Source organism: Capra hircus, chromosome 18 (genome assembly GCF_001704415.2).
Source record: "Capra hircus breed San Clemente chromosome 18, ASM170441v1, whole genome shotgun sequence".
NCBI classification, from domain to species: domain Eukaryota; kingdom Metazoa; phylum Chordata; class Mammalia; order Artiodactyla; family Bovidae; genus Capra; species Capra hircus.
The window spans coordinates 57359947-57380539 of NC_030825.1; the positions used below are offsets into that span (position 1 = coordinate 57359947).

Consider the following 20593-nt stretch of genomic DNA (forward strand, 5'->3'; position numbering starts at 1 on the left):
ACAGCCATTTTCCTTTTTGCATTTCTTTTTCTTGAGGATGGTCTTGATCACTCCTTCCTGTATAATATCACGAAGTAAACAGGTAGAGGGGTGAAAGAGGAATGAAAGGGTGATCAGGAAATAAAATTATTTGAGAAGACAATTGTGAAAAAAAAACTATGTAGATCTCAAATGAACTGTAGTGAAATATTAAATGTATAGCAGCTTTATCTGTAGATTTCTTCTTCCTAGTGTTTGTCACAATTTGAGCTAAGGTTTTCTCTTACCACAGAAGGCATCCCAAAATATTAGGGTAAACAAGATGAATGCCTTGTTTGGGTCCTTTAGGCTACTTGAGGTAGTAGACTGTCTTTTCGCCCACAACTTTATTTTCGGTTGTGCGGGGTCTTCGTTGTTGCGTGCACTACTCTCTGTTTGCAGTGTGCAGGTTCACTGTAGTGGCTTCTCTGGTTGGAGAGCACAGGATCTAGGGCACACGGGCTTCAGCAGTTGCAACGCCCAGGCCCTAGAGCACAGGCTCAATAGTTGCTGCACATGGACTGTTGCTCTGTGGCATGTAGAATCTTCCCTGACTAGGGATCAAACTCGTTTCTCCTGCACTGAGGGGCAGATTTCTTTTTTTAAACCACTGAATCACCAGGGAAGCCCTAAACTGTCTTTCTTGTTTGGGTAGTTTTGAATTTTCTGTTACCTGAAACCCAGACATATTTGTAATATAGCTTACTATCTCATTTTAAGTACAAAGAAATTGGATCAGTCAGCAAGACAATGGCAAAGGCAAGATTCAAAAGTAGGTTCTCTTAGACTAAAAATCCATTTATTCTACACTAGTATGTTAGTAAAGGAGGGGTGAGTCTTTGAGAAGGGAGTGGACCAAAAGTGCTGAGAAAGTTACATATGTTGTGGAATATATTCTGATGAGTTATTTAAAGATGCCGCACTGCTGACTTTAAGGATGAAGGGGCCACCAGCCAAGGAATCAGTGCAAGCGATTTCTAGAAATTGAAATTTTATACCATAAGACATAATAAATGCAGAAGGAATAAAAATTTAATTGTTAAAAATCATAAGTACCAGAATAAAATATAGAACTTTTTTCCTAATCTTGGGCATGAGGAAGGTCTTTCTTAGCATGACAATTTTGCCAAGAAATAGGAAAGAAAATAGAGTTGAATACATAGAAATTTTAAAATTCTATATAGCCAAATATACTATAAACAAAACTAAGAGAAATAACAAACTAACAAAATACCAAAGAATTAATATGTATAATACATAGGCTTGTTCCTGTGAATCGATAAAATAAATGCAGCCTAATTAAAAATGGGCAAAATACACAAGCAATTTGAAGAAGACAAAATATCAATAAATGTGTAAAAAGATCATTAATTTCCCTATCAATAGGATATTTTACTTATTAGATTAGAAATGTTAAAAATAATGAGACTAATACTGAGTATTTATGAACAACATGGAGGAACAAAGAAATAGGCACTCACATACACTTTCAGGAGTCATGTAAATTGGTTCATCCTTTTCTGAGGATTATTTAGCAATAACTAGCAAATTTTTAAATATGGACATTCTGTGATCCCATAAGCTTACTTCTAGGAATTCACCCTATGGGGATAATTTGCACAAGTGTTAAATAATGTATGTCCAATGATGAAAAAGTAAATAAAACAAATATCCATTAACAGAAGTTGGTTAAATAAATTCAAGAAACTAGCATGAGATATTATGCAGCTGTTAAAAATGGCAAATGATGACAGATATATACACATGTATATATATATAATTTTTGTACAATATGTACTATATATGTTTTTGCATTGTCATGGGGAAATATTCACATTATATCAAGTTAAAAAGTTGTTTCTAAAATCACATATCTGTGATTATACCAATAAATATTTTAGACGTGCCATACCATGCTCAGTCACTTCAGCTGTGTCTCTTTGCCACTCCATGGACTGAAGTCCACCGGGCTCCTCTGTCCATGGAATTTTCCCAGCAAGAATACTGGAGTGGGTTGCTATGCCCTCCTCCAAGGGATCTTCCCAACTCAGGAACCCACTCCAGTATTGCCTGGAAAATTCCATCAGAAGAGCCTGGTGGCCTATAGTCCAAGAGGTTGCAAAGAGTTGGACATGACTCTTGACTCTTGACATGACTCATGACTTGGACATGAATGACTAACATTTTCAGTTTTCATAAACTTCCTAAGAACAGAAAGGGAGAAACAGCAGAAAACTGAGAGACCTTATTAAAGATCCCAGATGAAGATGCATCTCATTTAGACCACCCCATACCTACCACCTCCTGGATGGAGACACTGAAAGGCTGAGAAATAGGGGGGAAGCCAGAGTTTTAGGGTGAAGCCCTTTAAATGATCAGAAGCTGTCCCAGCTGGTGATAAATGGGTGCCATCCTCCTTCTAGGAAAATAAAGGAATCAACTCTCTCAATACATAGTGTTAGGGCTCCTCTCTGGGAGGAAGTTACAACTGCTGATGAAGGCTGAATGGACTCCACCAGCGGAATCACCAGTCTGTTTCACTCGCAGGCTCTCTAGTCAGCATGAGTTCTCTGATCAGTGAGCTGCATGCTCCAAGAAATGGCTTTTTCATAATCACTGCAGACATAGCCACCATGCATAGTATGAAGTCTCTGGTGTTCTGCCAGGTGTAATCCCCAGTTGAAATCCTCTCCACATGTGTTACATGCAGAGTGCTTGCCACCCCTGTGAACTTTCTGGTGTTGAATGAGGTGTGAGATCTGGGTATACATTTTCCCACAGTTCTTACACTTGTAGGGCTTCTCCCCAGTGTGAATCCTCTGGTGTTGAATAAGGTGGATGTTCTGGTTGAAGGCTTTCCCACATTCCTTACAGGCATAGGGCTTCTCACCAGTTTGAACCCTCTGGTGTTGAGTGAGGGAAGAGCTGTGACTGAACGTTTTCCCACACTCATACTTACAGGGTTTCTCGCCTGTATGGCTCTTCTGATGCTCGATAAGACGGGTGCTTCGGCTAAAGGCTTTCCCACACTCACAGCACTCATAAGGTGTCTCTCCAGTGTGAGTCCTCTGGTGCTGAATGAGATGGGAGATCTGGGTGTATGCCTTCCTGCAAACTTTACACTCACAGGGCTTCTCCCCCATGTGAATTCGCTGGTGGCGTGTAAGCGAGGAGTTCTGGCTGAAGGTTTTCCCGCATTTGTTACACTTGTAGGGCTTTTCACCAGTGTGAATTGTCTGGTGTTGAGTAAAGGAGGAGGTGTGACCAAAAGCCTTTCCACACTCATTACATATATAGGGTTTCTCCCCTATGTGAATACTCTGGTGCCTCATGAGGTGGGAGATCTGGGTGTAAGCCTTCCCGCAATCGTGACACTCATAGGGCTTCTCACCAGTATGAATTCTCTGATGCTGAATCAGCGATGAACTGTGGCTGAAGGCTTTGCCACACTCAGGGCACTCATAAGGTTTCTCTCCAGTGTGAACTCGCTGGTGCTTCGTCAGAGATGAGTTGTGGCTGAAAGTCTTCCCGCACTCGTTACACTTGTAGGGTTTCTCTCCGGTGTGGATTGTCTGGTGCTGAGTCAGGGAGGAGGTGTGACAGAAAGCCTTGCCACACTCGTTGCACTTGTAGGGCTTCTCCCCTGTGTGGATTTTCTGGTGGCGGGTGAGGTGGGACACCTGGGAGTAGAACTTCCCACACTGGTGGCATTTATAGGGTTTCTCCCCTGTGTGGCATCGCTGGTGCTTGATGAGGGAGGAACTCTGGGTGAAGGCTTTCCCACACTCCTTGCATTTGTAGGGTTTTTCTCCAGTGTGGATCCTCTGGTGCTCAGTGAGTGATGAGCTCTGGGTAAAGGTCTTGCCGCACTTGTTGCAGGCGTAGGGCTTCTCTCCCGTGTGGAGGATGCGGTGTTGGATGAAACACGAGCTGTTGCTGAATGCCTTCCCACAGTCATTACACTTGTAGGGCTTCTCTCCAGTGTGAATTCTCTGGTGTAGAATGTAGTCAGAATGGTAGACGAAGGCTTTCCCACATTCCATGCAGTTAAATAGCTTCTTCTCTACAAAGGTCCTTTGGCATTTGAGGCTCTTTCTTGACCCGGTCCACTTCTGAGGCCTCTCTCCCCCAGGCACTCTTTGCTTCCTGATGAAGGCTGAGGTCCTCTTGAAGCTTCTCCTAAGCTTATTGCAGCCAAGGCCCCTCTTCCCATGGGTATCTTCCTTGGGAGGAGAGAACAACCACCTCAAACAGCTCTCCTGCTTGTCCTGGTCTTCCAGCTGACAGCCACGCGTCCAGGACTCCCCCAGTTTGGCATCTCCAAGCACTGCCCTTAAAACTCCCTCCATCTTTGCCACTGGGGAAGCCACCTCTTCAGAAATATTCTTTTTTGGAAGCATCTCCTGATTAGTTGCAGAGCTTGTCTCCAAGTCTGAAAGAAATGGAAAATATCAACTTCATCTGTCCCAGGACAAAAGAAGCTGATTATTTAGATATGGCATTGTAATCTCAAAAAGATTTCCAAGTTCATATTGCTAGTTCAAAAGGCATGAGGTAGACTCATGTTGTGACACAGAAGGATGGACTCAGTATACTCTAAACACACAAAAAATTGAGTGGCAAAGCAGTTTACGTGCATAGTGGTTTCTTAGCCATAATATTTAACACATTTTCCCAAATCAATAAGAAAAAGAGAAATAGTCTAATGAAATAGTGAAGCAGGAATGTGAACAGACATTCTACAGAAAAACAAGTGGCTGATATATTGTAAAAAGATGTCAATATTAGTGGTAGGCTAAAAAGTCAAGTTGCTGCTGCTGCTGCTGCTGCTGCTTCTGCTAAGTTGCTTCAGTCATGTCCGACTCTGTGCAACCCCATAGATGGTAGCCCAGCAGGCTCCCCTGTCCCTGGGATTCTCCAGGCAAGGACACTGGCGTGGGTTGCCATTCCCTTCTCCAACGCATGAAAGTAAAAAATGAAAGTGAAGCTGCTCAGTCGTGTCCGACTCAGCGACCTCATGGACTGCAGCCTACCAGACTCGTCCATCCATGGGATTTTCCAGGCAAGAGTACTGGAGTGGGTTGCCATTGCCTTCTCCAAAAAAGTCAAGTTACTCAGATGCCATTTGATACATTTTAGATTGGAAAATATTAAAAAAAAATATTCAGTGTTGGCAAATAAGGATGGTAGGAGCATTCTCATACCATTGCTGTAAGGAGTTAACACAGAAGGTCCACTTTATTCAGTTTTGTTTATCTCTGTAACCATGGCAATGACACTTGGCTAAGCTCTGAGCACTGAACTCCTGGGAAGTTTACATAGCTACAGGTTAATAATCTTTTTCTGTGTGCTCGAAACCATGGGTCAAGATGTACTAGGCTGTCAGCACTGTTTACTGTAAGTGGAGGATTCATGACGTCCACCTGGTGCCTGGTTTGTGGTCCTCACCATGGCTGGTTATATAGCAGGTATATGCTAATGTTGGGCTTCCCAGGTGGTGCTAGTGGTAAAGAACACACCAGCCAATGTGAGATGTAAGAGACACAGGTTTGATCCCTGGGTTGGGAAGATTCCCTGGAGGAGGGCACAGCAACCCACTCCAGTATCCCTGTCTGGAGAATCCCATGGACAGAGGAGACTGCTGGGCTACAGTCCATAGGGTTGCAAAGAGTCAGAAGTGGACTGAAGCAACTTAGCATGCACACATATAGGCTAATGTTAGAGCATCTTTTCACGTGTTTGTTGAACATTTTTGTGTCTTTGAAGAAAATGGCTATTGAGATCCTTGGCCCACTTTTTTTCTTGTATTTATTTATTTGGCTGCACCAGGTCTTAGCTGCAGCACTCAGGAGCTTTAACTGCAGCATGCCACAAACTTAGTTGTGGCCCATGAGATCTAGTTTCCTGATAAAGGAGGGAAACTAGCCCACGCACTGGGAGTGTGGTGTCTTAGCCACTGGACCACCAGGGAAGCCACCCTATTTTTAATGAGATTGTCTTTTTATTATTGAGTTATATGAATTATCAGCCGCTCACTAGACATATAATTTACAAAATTTGTCTTGTGTTCTGTGGGTTGCCTTTTCTTTGCAGTGTCTTTGAAGCAAAAAAGTTTTTAATTCTGATGGTGTCTGATTTGTTTTTTCTTTCACCGCTTGTTCCCTTGATGTCATATCTAAGAAACCATTGCCTAATCCAATGACATCATGATTATTTTCAAAATCCCACATTACATTTAGTTGTCATATCTCTGGGGGTGATCCCACCACCATCCACTCATTTGGTGATTTTTCTGGAAGGATTTACATGACTCAACAAGTTGAATGCCCAGTTAAAGTCTCTACAGCAAAGTATATAACAAATGCGTGTGTGGGTAAAGGGCTTCCCAGGTGGCGCTAGTGGTAAAGAACCTGTCTGCTAATGCAGGAGACCTGAGAGACATGGGTTTGACCCCTGGGCCGGGAAGATCCCCTGGAGGCAGGCATGGCAAGCCATGCCAGTATTCTTGCCTGGAGAATCCCATGGGTTCTCCTACAGGAGCCAGGTAGGCTACAGTCCATGGGGTTGCAAAGAGTCGGACATAACTGAAGTGACTTAGCACGCAAAGGCTAGAGAGATCACATGCGGGCTTCTGAGTCATCCTCTCTGCAAGAGTCATGTGGATGTGCTTTTCTCTACTGATGTGAACTTCAAAGACATATGGGAGATGATCTCATCCATGGAAACCCACTTGAGTCTCAAGAGTCCAGAGTTCTCTTAGTCCTCATAAGAAACGCAGTGAAGTGGGTACTATTAGTGTCCCACTTTATATATAAGCACCCAGAGCTTAAGTCACTTGCCCACAGTCACATGGCCTCTAAGTGGCAGAGCTCAGATTCGAACTCAGAGTCTGGCTCTAGGGCCCACACTCTCACCACCGCATGAACCAGTGCAGTAATAGTAGCTCAAGCAAGCAGCTGTGAAAGCACCAAGAAGGGGCAGGTCACTCAGCCTGGAAGTCAGGGAAGGCCTCCTGGAAGAGGAGACCTGTATCCTTGAGGAACATGAAGAGTTTGCCAGGCAGACAAAGCAGGGAAGGGTGTTCCAGGCAGAGGGAACAACATGCGCAAAGACTCAAAGTGGGAACACATGTTCAAGTTCAGGGAGGGACAGGGGCTTTGGTGAGTGAGGTAGGCACAGGGTATCACCACGGGTGGATGGTGATGAGAGATGAGGCCAGAGACAGAACAGGCTGGACCATGTAGGGCCTCGAGTACCAGGTTTGGGCTAGGACTCTGACTCGGGGTGCTGGGGAATCTCAGGAAGGCTGTAGGCAGGGGAGGGATGGGCTCTGGGGCTGTTTGTGAGATGAACCATAGGGTGTAAGACCAGAAGCTGAGAGGCCAGGGAAGAGGCTGGGATGAGGGTCCAGGTAAGGGTCGCTGAGGCCTTGAGTCAGGGCTGTGGGAGCGGGGCCGGGGGGCGGATCTGGGCAAAGAGAGGGGGCTGGAGGGACAGGACTGGAGCCTGATATGATGAGTGAGGGGGAGAGAGGGGGTAAGTCCTGGTCCCACAACAGGACGGACAGTGATGGAAACAGAGATGCTTTGGTCCCCTCTGCTGATGAGGTTGTGGGCTAGTAGGGGCAGAAATCTGGCTTCTTCCTGTCTCCTAACATGTCAGGCCAGGCACCACTTCTGAGTACCACAATGATAACCACTGGAGCCTAGCCTGAGCACGGGGTTTCCTGGGTGAGAGGCGCCAGGCTGCCCTCTACGCGTTAACTCACTTATTCTTCCCAATTCCAGGTACTATCATCGACCCCATTTTGCACATGAGAAAATGAGGTACACAAGGGCTAAATGACTTGCCTGAAGGTCACAGAGCCAGGAGGTAGTGGAGCTTGGATTCAAATCCAGGGCCCGCAGTGACGGCTTGTATATTACGTTCCCTCACTCTTGAATAACCATCACTGATCACAACAGATGGGGTAGGAAGATGTCTCACACCTGCTAGACACACCTACCCACCTGGACAGGTAACTTGCTGGGTTTCTCTCCTCTCCATCCTGGGCTCTTCCCCTCGCTCCAGACGGGAGATCACATCGGGCTTGGCCCCAGGAAACCCTGCCCCTGGAAAAGACACAAGACTTGGCCATGGAGGCCATGGTTACAGGGAGGCCTCAGGGCTGGGCTCCAGGCCCTGGGTCTACAGAGGAGATGCATACATTGGATGCCTAATGATTGGAAGATCTAAGGGCCAACACAAAACTTGATTACTGAGTGCCTACTCCGTTCCAGAGAGAGTGTGAGCCCCGACGTCACTAAGCTTCCAGCTCTGTGTTCAAGTTGAACGCAAAATACACACCATATTTTGAAGACTTGACATGGAGAAAAAAAGAAAATGATCTCATTAATAATTAATAGGGTATTATGATGTCAACATGTGCCCGCACGATCATACTTTGGCTAGATTGGGTGCCACAAAACAGATAACTAAAATTCATCTCATCTGATTTTTTTTTCAGACCTGCTCTCTTTGGGTTTCCCAGATGGCTCAGTTGTAAAGAATCTTCCTGCCAATGCAGGAGACGCTGGTTTGATTCCTGAGTAGGGACACTCCTGGAGAAGGAAATGCCACACCACTCCAGTATTCTTGCCTGGATAATCCCATGGACAGAGAAGCCTGGTGAACTATGGTTCATGGAGTCACAAAGAGTCGAACATGACTTAGCAACTAAACAAACAATTCCTCTCTTCCTGCAGTGAGGGAAAGCGTTCCCCTCACCAAATTATGCCCCCAGGGACCTCAGCACGTGACCTGATTTGGAACGAGGGGCTCTGCAGATGTACCTAATTAAGATGAGGTCCATTATTAGGATTATTAGGATTAGGGTGAACCCTAATTCTAGTGACTGGGGTCCTTATAAGAATATAGAGACACATAGACACATTGGGAGGGAAAAAGGCCAGGTGAAGATAGAGGCAGAGATTGGGGTAATGCGGGTACAGGGCAAATGAAACAGATGTTTCATTATATGAAACAAACAGACTCATAGACATAGAGATCAGATTTGTGGTTGCCAAGGGTTGGGGGGGGTGGCGCGGGAGGGAAGGACTGGGAGTTTGGGATTAGCAGATGCAAACTATTATATAGAGAATGGATAAACAACAAGGTCCTATTGTATAGCAGAGGGAACTATATTCAACATCCTGTGACAAACCAAAATGGAAAAGAATATGAAAAAGGATATATATATGTATAATTGAGTCACTTTGGTGCATAGCAGAAATTAGCATTGTAAATCAACTATATTACAATAAAATTTTTTTAAAAAGAAGCAGAAGGCAGGGGCACTGGCTGAAGGGTCAGTGGGACAGGCAGAAGACTCGGGGCCTGGGTATGCTGGGATTCTGGGAGAAGCCACTGGAGAGAGAGATGAATGGGCCACCCAGCAGCGGCCCGGGAGAGCAGCAGAGAGGACCCCAATGAAGGAATGCCCACAGTTAAGCAGTGGGTGGGCACAGAGGACATGAGAGGAGGGCAGGGGGCAGAGCCTCACCCAAAGAGAGAAGGTTCTGGTAGTTCTCCAGCATCACGTCGCGATACAGCTCCCTCTGGCCAGGCCCCAGGCGGCCCCACTCCTCTAGGGTGAAGTCCACAGCCACGTCTTTGAAGGTCACTGATTCCTGCAAGGGCCAGTATTACATCAAAGAGGGGCTTGTCTTTCTAGAATCCTGCAGTGGGACAAGTCACGGGTCAAGAGCCTACCACTTGCTCTCTGGCCTGAAACATTCTGACTCGGCAGATTAGGGTGGCAAACCCGAACGAACTTTTTGGCCAACCGTATAGAACACGGTCCCCCGTCTTTACCGCCATCTGGTGGGACAGTTGTTATACTACACCAATCTGCGTGTAAATTGCTATAATAAATATACCGATGTACGAGGGAGGATATACAAATCATGCCATTGAGATGACCTGCCCTTGCGCAGTTCGTAATCTACACACCTGTACATGACAACCCTGAGAAACACTTAAAAAACTACCAAGTCATTGTGTGCCAGAGTTATTCCTAAGTCACACTCCATCCTAGACTCCTACTCGGATCCCAAACCCCACTCCTGACTCCAAGAATAAGGCTCAGGGGTGAAGCAAAGCCATCACTACCTACTTTACCTGGTAACCAAAAGGCTCCTGAGCATTAGATGACTGATTTTTAGACCTCATCTAACACCCCACCCAGTTCAGAGCATCCTGTGCCCCACCCCGCACCTCCCAGTTTCAGAGAAATCCCATCATTATATCTCTCCCAGTACTGAGAGAGGCAGAAGGTCCTGAGGGCACACACAGAGGTGGGAAGGCCCTCTAGGGCCCACAAAGTTATCTCCGGGAAGAGGGAGCTCAGACTCACCTGGCCCTTGCTCATCAGGGTCCTGATGGCCATTGCAGGGTCCCATGAATGGATCTCCAAAAGGACGGACCAGGCCTGAGTCGGCAAAGCTACCAGAGGAAGACAGAGCAGAGAGGGCGTCAGTTCTGGCTTGGACAGACCCTTTGCCAAAGATGCCTCGTGACAGAGGGGCCCCTGGTCTCCTGAGAGCCAAGGCAGAGGCTCAGGGCAGGCTGCCTGAGGCCTCCATTCTGTAACCATCACCATTCACAGTCAAGGGGTTCAGCCCACTGAGCCCAAACAACAGCTCTCAGAGAAGTAGCTACAGTTATCCCCAGGTGAGGAAATCCGAGCCCAAGAGGCCAAGGTCATTGCTCAAGGTCACAGAAAGATCAAGTGTTGGAGGGAGAATCAAATCCAGGAGTCTGCTCGCAGAGCTAATTATTTTTTACAGATTTGCTGTGTTGGGTCTTAGTTGCATCTTGTGAGATCTTTTGGCACACAGACTCTTTAGTTGTGACCCAACAGCTCAGCAGTTGCAGCACGCAGGCTTAGTTGCTCCATGGCATGTGAGATCTTAGTTCCCAGACCAGGGATCAAACCCGTGCCCCCTCCACTGCAAGGCGGATTCTTAACCTCTGGACCACCAGGGAAATCCCAACAACCTCTCCTTTTTGTCTTACAATTTTTATTTATCTTTTTAAAAAATGTTAATATTGGCTAGAGTTGGTTTGCAGTGCTGTGTCAGTTTCAGGTGTACAGCAAAGTGATTCAGTTATACACACATATATATGTTCATTTTTTTTAGGTTATTTTCTCTTACAGGTTATCCCAGAATATTGAGTAGACTTCCTCATGCTCTACTGTAGGTCCTTGTTGGTTATCTATCTTATACATAGAAGAGTCTTATAATTTTTCAATTGTAGTAAAACACATAGAAAATATACCACTTTAACCCTTTGAATATATACAACTCGGTGGCATTTAATGCAGCCACAATGGTGTGCAACTGTCAGAGCTATCTAGGTCCAGGACACTTTCATCATCGCCCTTTAGGGAAACCTTGTGCTCTTAACCAGTCGCCCTTGAATCTCTCTTCTCCCATGCCAGCCTCCCCCACCGCCCATAATCGCTCATCTTTGTCTCAATGCATTTGCCTGTTCTGGACATGTCACATAAATGGAGCCATCCACATATGACCTTTGTGTCTGGCTTCTTTCACTCAGCACAGTGTGTTCAAGGCTCATCCATGTTACAGCACGCAATCACTGCCTCATTCCTATTTCATTTTTAATTGGAGGATACTTACAATATTGTGACGGTTTCCCTTTAAAAAATTTTTTTCATCTGGACCACTTTTAAAGTCTTTATTGAATTTATTACAGTATTGCTTCTGTTTTATACTTGGTTTTTGGCCCTGAGGCATGTGGGATCTCAGCTCCCAGACCCCTGGATTGAACCCGCACCTCCTGCATCGGAAGGTGAAGTCCTAACCACTAGACTGCCTGGGAAGTCCCTCCTCATCCCTTTTAATGGCTGAGTAATATTCCATGGTATGGATGGACCACATTTTGCAGAGCAAAATCCTGCTTCAGGATCCTGGACTCCTGCTTAAGATGTCATTTAAAGAAAGATTGCAGCTACTGAAATCAAGTTCAAGAATCCTCTACATAGAGAAGCTGGTGTTCAGGGACTTTCTTGGTGGTTCAGTGGTTAAGACTCGACACTTCCACTGCATGGGATATGGATCTGATCCCTGATCAGGGGACTAGGATCCCATATGTTGCGTGGCATGGCCAAAAGAAAAAAAAAGAGAGAGAGAGAAGCTGGTGCTCAGACTGTGGTCTCCTGCATTCATCCATCAAACATGCTCTGTGCTCCATGTGAGTAACAGGATCCACTTAGGGTTTTAAGGGCAGAGAGATGAGTGAGATGTGATTCTGCCCTGGAGGGACTTTCTGCCTGTGGGGAAAATAGGCGTGGGCAATACACCAGGTGGTGGGCTGAATAATGGTCCCCAAACATATCTCCAGGATGAACTTTTAAAAAATATAATAAATATATAATAACAGAAAAATATAATAAATATATAATAACAGAAAATATAATAAATATTTTGGCTGTACCGGGTCTCAGTTGCGACATGTGGACCCTTAGTTGCAGTATGTGGGATCTAGTTCCCCAACCAGGGATCAAACTCGGGCCCCCTGCCCTGGGAGATCAGAGTCTTAGCCACTAGACCACCAGAGAAGACCAAGGATGAACTTCTTCTTTTTTTTTTTTTTAATAAGATTTTAAAGATTTTTTTTATGTGGACCATTTTTTAAAGTCTTTATGGAATTTGCCACAATACTGTTTCTGTTTCATGTTTTGGTCTTTTGGCTACGAGACATGTGGGATCTTAGCTGCCTGACCAGGTTGATCAAACCTACATCTCCCACGTTAGAAGATGAAGTCTCAATCACTGGACCATCAGGAAAGTCCCCCAGGATGAACTTTTGATGTGATTAAGTCAAGCATCTTGAGTAGGCAAGGCCATCCTGGATTATCTGGTTGGACATTAAGCATGATCACAAGGGTCCCTATAGGAGGGAGGCAGAGGTCGATCTGACACAGAGGAGAAGGCAGCGGGACAGATGTAAAGAGGAGTGGAGTCAGAGAGACAAAGCACCATGCTTTGAAGCTGGAGGAAGGCACTAGCCGAGAAATGTAGGCAGGCCCCAGAAGCTGGAAAAGGCAAGGAGATGGATTCTCCCCTGGAGACTGTGTGTGTGTGTGTGGGGGGGGGGGTCGGGGTGGGGCGGGCATGGCTCTGCTGACATCTTGATAGCAGCCCAGTGAAACCCAGTTCAGACTTCTGGCCTCCAGAACTGTAGGAGAACACTACAGCTCTGTCGTTTTAAGCCAGTAAGTTTCTGGTAATTTGTTACAGCAGAAATGGGAAACTAACACAGTCCAGAAATAGACTCAGAGCCTCACAGGTGGCAAACAGCCACACGTACACACTTAGCTACACAGGAACGCATGCACCTGAGGGCTGAAACCAGTGGAATTTTCATGAAGGTCTTACACAGTCTTAACTCTCTCCTCACAAGTCACTCATTACTGCAGAGTTTCCCCTTGTCCACAATTTCGCTTTCTGTGATTTCAGTTACCTGAGGTCAAGTGTGGTCCAAAAACAGACTGGAATATTCCATAAAGAAACAATTCATCGGTCTTAAATCACACACCATTCTGAGTATTGTGCAGTCCTGCTTTGTCCCACCTGGTGTGTGAGTCATCTCCTTGTCCAGTGCATCCTGTCAGATGTTGTTCAGTCACTCAGTCATGTCTTAATTCTTTTGCGGCCGCATGGACTGTAGCCTACCAGGCTCCTCTGTCCATGGGATTCTCCAGGCAGGAATATTGGAATGGGTTGCTACTTCCTACTCCAGGGGATCTTCCTGACCCAGGGATCGAACCCATGTCTCCTTTACCACTGAGCCACCTGGGCAGCCCCATCCTGTGAGATAGCCAGTTGTTAGTTGTCTTGATTGCCTCTTGAAGTATCACACTGCCTGTGTTCAAGTAGCCCTTATTTTACTTAATAATGGCCCCAAAGCTACAGAGTAGTCATGCTGATGCTGGCCACTTGAATATGCCAAAAAGCAGCTTGAAGTGAAAAGATAAAAGTTTTCAACTTAATAAAGAAAGAAGAAAAAATAATGCTGAGGTTGCTAAAGACCTACAGTAAGAATTAATCTTCTAACCATGAAATTGTGGAAAAGAAAAAGAAATTCAGGACTTCTTTGGCATCCAGTAGTTAGGACACTTTCACTGCCATGACCCTGGGTTCAATCCCTAGTCAGGAATTATCTTGCAAGCTGCGCGGCACAGCCAAAAAAAAAAAAAAATTCAACCTGCAAAGTTAGTCACAGTGCCTAAGTGCTTAGTTAAGATGCAAGAGGCATTAAATTTACATTGGTATTTTTTGAGAGATGACATTCATAAAATTTTTATTACAGTATTGTTATATTATTTTATTATTTTTAATCTCTTACTGTGCCTAATTTATCAATAAAACTTTATCATAGGTACAAATGCTTAGAAGAAAACATGGTGTGAAAATTAATAAAGGGCAACCTCATTTAAAGTGGGGCTTCCCTGGAGGTTCAGATGGTAAAGAATCTGCCGGTAATACAGGAGACGCAGGTTCAATCTCTGGGTCAGGAAGATCCCCTGGAGAAGGGGATGGCTACCCACTCCAGTATTCTTGCCTGGAGAATTCCAAGGACAGAGGAGACTGACAGGCTACAGTTGCAAAGAATTGGACATGACTTAGCGACTGACACGCATAAAACTGGAAAAGATGTACACTGCATCTTCTCCTTCAAGAAATTACCGCAGCAACTAGGCCAGTGAGAAACCACAATCACCTGGAACTCTCAATTTCCTCCAATAGACTTTTGTTAGAAACAACTCTTCCCGAATTCCTTGTTTTGTTTTTTCTTTATAAAATAAAGTTCCTCTCTCATTTGTTGGACTTCCCATGGCTTTTGCTATAACCTTCTTTGAATTACAATTCTCTGTTATTCCTGAATAAGCCCATTTTGCTGGTAAAATAACTGGTTGTTTTATTCTTTAGTTAACAATGGTATATAGAGGGTTCAGTACTTTCCGAGATTTCAGCCATCCACTGGGGTTCTTGGAATGTATCCTCCAAGGGGAAGGGGATCTTCTGTAATTATAAAATGAAGATAATTTTTAAGCGGAGAAACTTGGCAGACACCACATTAGCCAAGTGATCAAGACCAATGTGACTGGTGATGGCTAAGCTGACATCACAGGCTGCTGGTCTGTTAAGGACACAGCCTCATTCCTAAGGTATTCCTGCCAAAAGCATGTGACCTAAATTTAATCCTGCCTAAACGGAAGGACCATAGTAGAAGCACACAGTCTATTTTCAGGACTGCTGAGATGAATGAAGGTCAAAAAAGGACTGAACTGTTCCAGGTTAACGGAGACTAAACAGGAGCACGAATGCAGTGCATGATATGGGATTTTTCTTTTGCCATTTAGGACATCATTAGGGCAATTATCAAAGCCTAAGGAAAGCCTGCAGAGTAGCTAATCAATAGTATTGGATGGATGTTCACTTCCTCGTGTGATTGTGATGCAATGGTTTTGGAGGAAACTGAAACTTTGTTTTTAGAAAAAACACAGACTTATGGGGGCCGGGGGCACACAGAGACTCAGAGAGAAGGGGACAGACTCAGAGATAAAGAAGCAGAGACCTAGGGAAGGGGACAGACTCAGAGATAAAGAAGCAGAGACCTAGGGAAGGGGACAGACTCAGAGATAAAGAAGCAGAGACCTAGGGAGAGAGAGGGAGACAGAATGGGGATTAGGGTGATGGGGGCAGATTAGAGAGGGAAGATGAGACCCAAAGAGAGGCGAACAGACGCTCAGGATCAGGACAGGCACCGAGGGCGTGACCGTGCAGAGCAGGGTAGGGCTTTGGGGTTGGACATCCTTGGGCGTGAGCCCAGGTTGACCACTCATCAGCACTGGGTTCTGGGAGAAGCCACGGAATCTCCCTGGTCTTCTTCTTCACCTGCCAAGTGAAGAACTGGTACATTGTCCTTTCTAAGAAATCGCAACATTTCCGCACTCAGATAGACTCCTCGAAAACAGCAGGCGCCCAATTGCTGTGCGCTGAGTGGAAGGCAGTCGGCTCTGGGGCCGCCTCGCCAGCGGCAGGAGGGGGCGGGGCGCTGCCCACAGCGTCCTTCCCCTCCCACCCAGGCGGACTCTGGCCCGCCCGCTACGTGCCTGCCTGCCTGCTTGGGCCAGCCCACACCCAGCTGCTACTTCTCGGGTCCGCCAGGTCGGAACTCACCTGTGCGGCCCCGCCCGTGGTGCACGGCGGCCAGGCCTTTCCGCCCTCCATCGAGCCCCGGAGAGCGCCTGCGCGGTACCACAAGTCCCGGTCCTTTAAACTCGGTTTCGCAAACTGGACCACATTTCCCGGAAACCATTGCGGCTCACGCGCCTCCAGGCCTCGGGTCTCTGAGAGCACGGGAATGCTGGGAAATGGAGTCCAGAAATAGAACGTCGGGAGAGAGACCAGGTGTAAATAGCTGCTTTGCAGCTCATGAAAGCATGGTATTTGGGCAATGTATGGCTCTCCTGGGACAGTGAGTGTTCCTATTATAGCCAGAGTCTTTCCCTGTCCTCCACAGAAGGCAACGTCATAGGCAAGTTAACCCATCTAACTGAAATATCTCCTACTAAAGCAAAAGTCTTCAAGACACCAAGTAACACTGATGGTGAATGAATCGAGCCTGTTACTTAATTGTTCAATTTTCCTGGGCAACAGCCTTCCTGTTTGATTCAGTTTCACTGTAGATGTTAAAAAATATATATAATCTCTGCGTTGGGTTGTGAGGTTTGAATAGGTTGATATAAGTAATGCCAGTAGAATATGTGATGTAGATGGAAAACACCATCTATGTCAAGTTATTAATAGTTCCCATCTCTTAACCTTTGTATTTTCTGTTCCCTCTGCCCACAATATCCTTTCTCTTCTACTTTTGGGAAATTCCTACTTTTCTTGCATGAAAAGCTCTTGCAGCCTCCTCTAGGAAACTTTCCTCTATTTCTATAAGTGAAAGTGGGATCACACTGCTTGCTTGTCAAAAGCCAATAAAGAGACAAGGCTGGTGGAGAAGAAAATGTGCTTTATTTTGGATGCTGGCAACTTGGGGGGAACTCAAAGGGGTATATCTTTCCTTTCCTCCTTTGCTTTTCACTTCTCTTCTTTTCACAGCTATTTGTAAGGCCTCCTCAGATAGCCATTTTGCTCTTGTTGCGTTTCCTTTTCTAGGGGATGGTCTTGATCCCTGTCTCCTGTACAATGTCACGAACCTCCATCCATAGTTCATCAGGCACTCTATCAGATCTAGTCCCTTAAATCTATTTCTCACTTCCACTGTATAATCATAAGGGATTTGATTTAGGTCATACATGAATGGTCTAGTGGTTTCCCCCACTTTCTTCAATTTAAGTCTGAATTTGACAATAAGGAGTTTAGGATCTGAGCCACAGTCAGCTCCTGGTCTTGTTTTTGCTGACTGTATAGAGCTTCCCCATCTTTGGCTGCAAAGAATATAATCAATCTGATTTTGGTGTTGGCCATCTGGTGATGTCTACGTGTAGAATCTTCTCTTCTGTTGTTGGAAGAGGGTGTTTGCTATGACCTGTGAGTTCTCTTGGCAAAACTCTATTAGCCTTTGCCCTGCTTCATTCTGTACTCCAAGGTCAAATTTGCCTGTTACTCCAGGTGTTTCTTGACTTCCCACTTTTGCATTCCAGTCCCCTCTAATGAAAAGGACATCTTTTTTGAGTGTTAGTTCTAAAAGGTCTTGTAGGTCTTCATAGAACCTTTCAACTTCAGCTTCTTCAGCGTTACTGGTCAGGGCATAGACTTGGATTACTGTGATATTTAATGGTTTGCCTTGGAAATAAACAGAGATCATTCTGTTGTTGAGATTGCATCCAAGCACCGCATTTTGGATTCTTTTGTTGACTATGATGGCTACTCCATTTCTTCTAAGGGATTCCTGCCCACAGTAGTAGATATAATGGCCATCTGAGTTAAATTCACCCATTCCAGTCCATCTTAGTTCACTGATTCCTAGAATGTCGACGTTCACTCTTGCGATCTCCTGTTTGACCACTTCCAATTTGCCTTAATTCATGGACCTAACATTCCAGATTCCTATGCAGTATTGCTCTTCATGGCAAATAGATGGGGAAATAGTGGCTGACTTTATCTTTTTGGGCTCCAAAATCACTGCAGATGGTGATTGCAGCCATCAAATTAAAAGATGCTTACTTCTTGAAAGGAAATTTATGACCAACCTAGACAGCATATTAAAAAGCAGAGACATCACTTTGTCAACAAAGGTCTGTCTAGTCAAGGCTATGGTTTTTCCAGTAGTCATGTATGGATATGAGAGTTGGACTATAAAGAAAGCTGAGCACCGAAGAATTGATGCTTTTGAACTGTGGTGTTGGAGAAGACTCTTGAGAGTTCCTTGGACTGCAAGGAGATCCAACCAGTCCATTCTAAAGGAGATCAGTCCTGGGTGTTCATTGGAAGGACTGATGCTAAAGCTGAAACTCCAGTACTTTGGCCACCTGATGCCAAGAGCTGACTCACTGGAAACGACTCTGATGCTGGGAAAGATTGAGGGCAGGAGGAGAAGGGGATGACAGAGGATGAGATGGTTGGATGGCATCACCGACTCAATGGGAATGAGTCTGGGTAAACTCCGGGAGTTGGTGATGGACAGGGAGGCCTGGCATGCTGCGGTTCATGGGGTTGCAAAGAGTCGGATGTGACTGAGAGACTGAACTGGGGGCTGGCAGTCACCCCCCCACACAACCAGTGGACAAAGCTTTTATAGGCTGAGAGAGGGGGCTATATGCACAAGCAGAACATTCAGCTCTGACAGTCATCTTGAAGTTGGTCATTGTGGTCTGACTAGCATTGTCTTGATTATTTTAAGTACAATTAAGCTTCAGTTCCAAGATTGATTTGTTCCTATTTCCTTGAGGCCAATTCTCAGAATTGTGGCAGTTTATGTCACAGCTACAGTCTGGCCATCATGGAGATAACTTCTGCCATGTGATGGGGGTGGTATTTAAATATCTACAAGACAGCTCATGGCATGTGGCTCAGAATATTAGCTATAACCCCTGAGAAGGAACTAAAGTTCCTTAACCATGCTTAAATACTAAACTCTTGTTTAGTCTTGCTGGATTGTCTTTTTTCTTCTGCGGCTGCATATTCTCATTTTTCTGATGATGCTTATTCTTTGGTTGAAGTTTTTCCACAGGCAAAAAAAGGCTGGCTGAGGACATAGCGGGAAGGACCATGGAGTCCTGCTCCATTTCATTACCATTTGGCCTAGCCAGAATTGGCAACTCCCACCCTTGGGTTCCCACCAACTTGATAGTATAATAATTGCTGTATTGTAATTATTAGGTAACTGTCTCTCCCACCCCAGACTGAGCTCTCCTGGAGCTCTCATCACACTATATATTTTTTTATCACACTATAATTTATGAACAATTTAAGTACCTATCTATTGCGCATTGCTCCATGAAATCCCCAGGAACTTAGGCAGTGGCTGGACCTGTAGTGTGAAGATATTTCTAAAAACCAAAACAACACTACTACCCAAGCAAAAAGCATTTTGAAGCCACCAGCTTAGGCTCTCCTCATACCCCCAGGATAAAACCTTTCCTGGGGTAGGCACTGGTCTGCCCACCAGTTTAAGAAGTGAGCATCTCCGAAGGGGCTGCGGTACCCCCAAGCACAGGCCAGCGGTGCAGATGAAGGGGATGGCGAGCGCGTCAGGAGCAACCTGGCCAAGGGAACCAGCGTCTGCGGCCTCCTGAGAAGTATGCCTGCGTTTGGAGAGGCTGGAAACAACTCTAAAAGCCTCTCAATTGGAGATGGTTCTGTTTTAGAGGTCACCTCCTCTGTTATCTCTCTTCAAAACCACCCCAGTCAAAGTGAGCTCTACTGTGCAGGTATTAAAACTAGTATCTTGGCAACAGATGGCAAGCTTTCGACCTTTATGGTCGCACCACAGTGCTTCTCCTTTCAGATGCATTTTCCCCCCTCCAAGTAGGAATGGTTGCCCCCTTCAAGTCCTCATCGTAGGTTATTGATCACTCTTGAAAGTCTAAATAACTTTCACTTTGAATTAGGGTAATTGGAATCGACAGATGAGTGAGACATGGTCCCAACCCTTGAGAAGCACTCAGACAGGTGTGCAGAGCCAGCTGAGGCAGAGTCCTCCAGATACTGACGGAGACACTGAGGAATTTGTCACAGACTTTAATAAACTTCTTTTCCTTTCCCCTTACAAACCTCAAAACCAGCGCCCTACTGAAGCAGGAGTTTTCGGTTTCGCCTGTATGTAATAGCCCTGGTCGGAGAGAAAAAGCCCACCAGTTAGAAAAAGAACTTCAGACCCCACCAGGTCTACCGACCACCCAAAACTTTCTCTCCAATCATTGGCTTTATTTGGCTCAGCCAGTGACATCATGAGTTTCTGGGCAGATTTCCAGGGTTCTCAGCCAATCAGTTACATGGGGAGGGAGGAGAGAAAAGTTGGGACTGGGAGAGAGGGTATGAAATGTGGAAAC

The 20593-nt window shown here is 45.4% G+C and overlaps 1 protein-coding gene across 2 annotated transcripts; it reads right to left on the reverse strand.

The window, feature by feature from the left end:
- On the reverse strand, positions 1033 to 16352 carry LOC102174966 (zinc finger protein 883). Of its 2 annotated transcripts, XM_005692737.3 has the most exons (5): positions 16269 to 16352; positions 10412 to 10500; positions 9560 to 9686; positions 8028 to 8129; positions 1033 to 4450 (listed from the first exon to the last, which is right to left on the reverse strand). In XM_005692737.3, exons 2-5 carry the CDS (start codon positions 10442 to 10444, stop codon positions 2571 to 2573), a joined length of 2142 nt encoding a protein of 713 aa, XP_005692794.1. In that variant the 5' UTR covers positions 10445 to 10500; positions 16269 to 16352; the 3' UTR covers positions 1033 to 2570. The 2 variants fall into 2 exon arrangements, with proteins under 2 accessions (XP_005692794.1, XP_013827020.1); XM_013971566.2 differs by lacking the exon at positions 16269 to 16352 and having other exon boundaries at positions 10412 to 10830.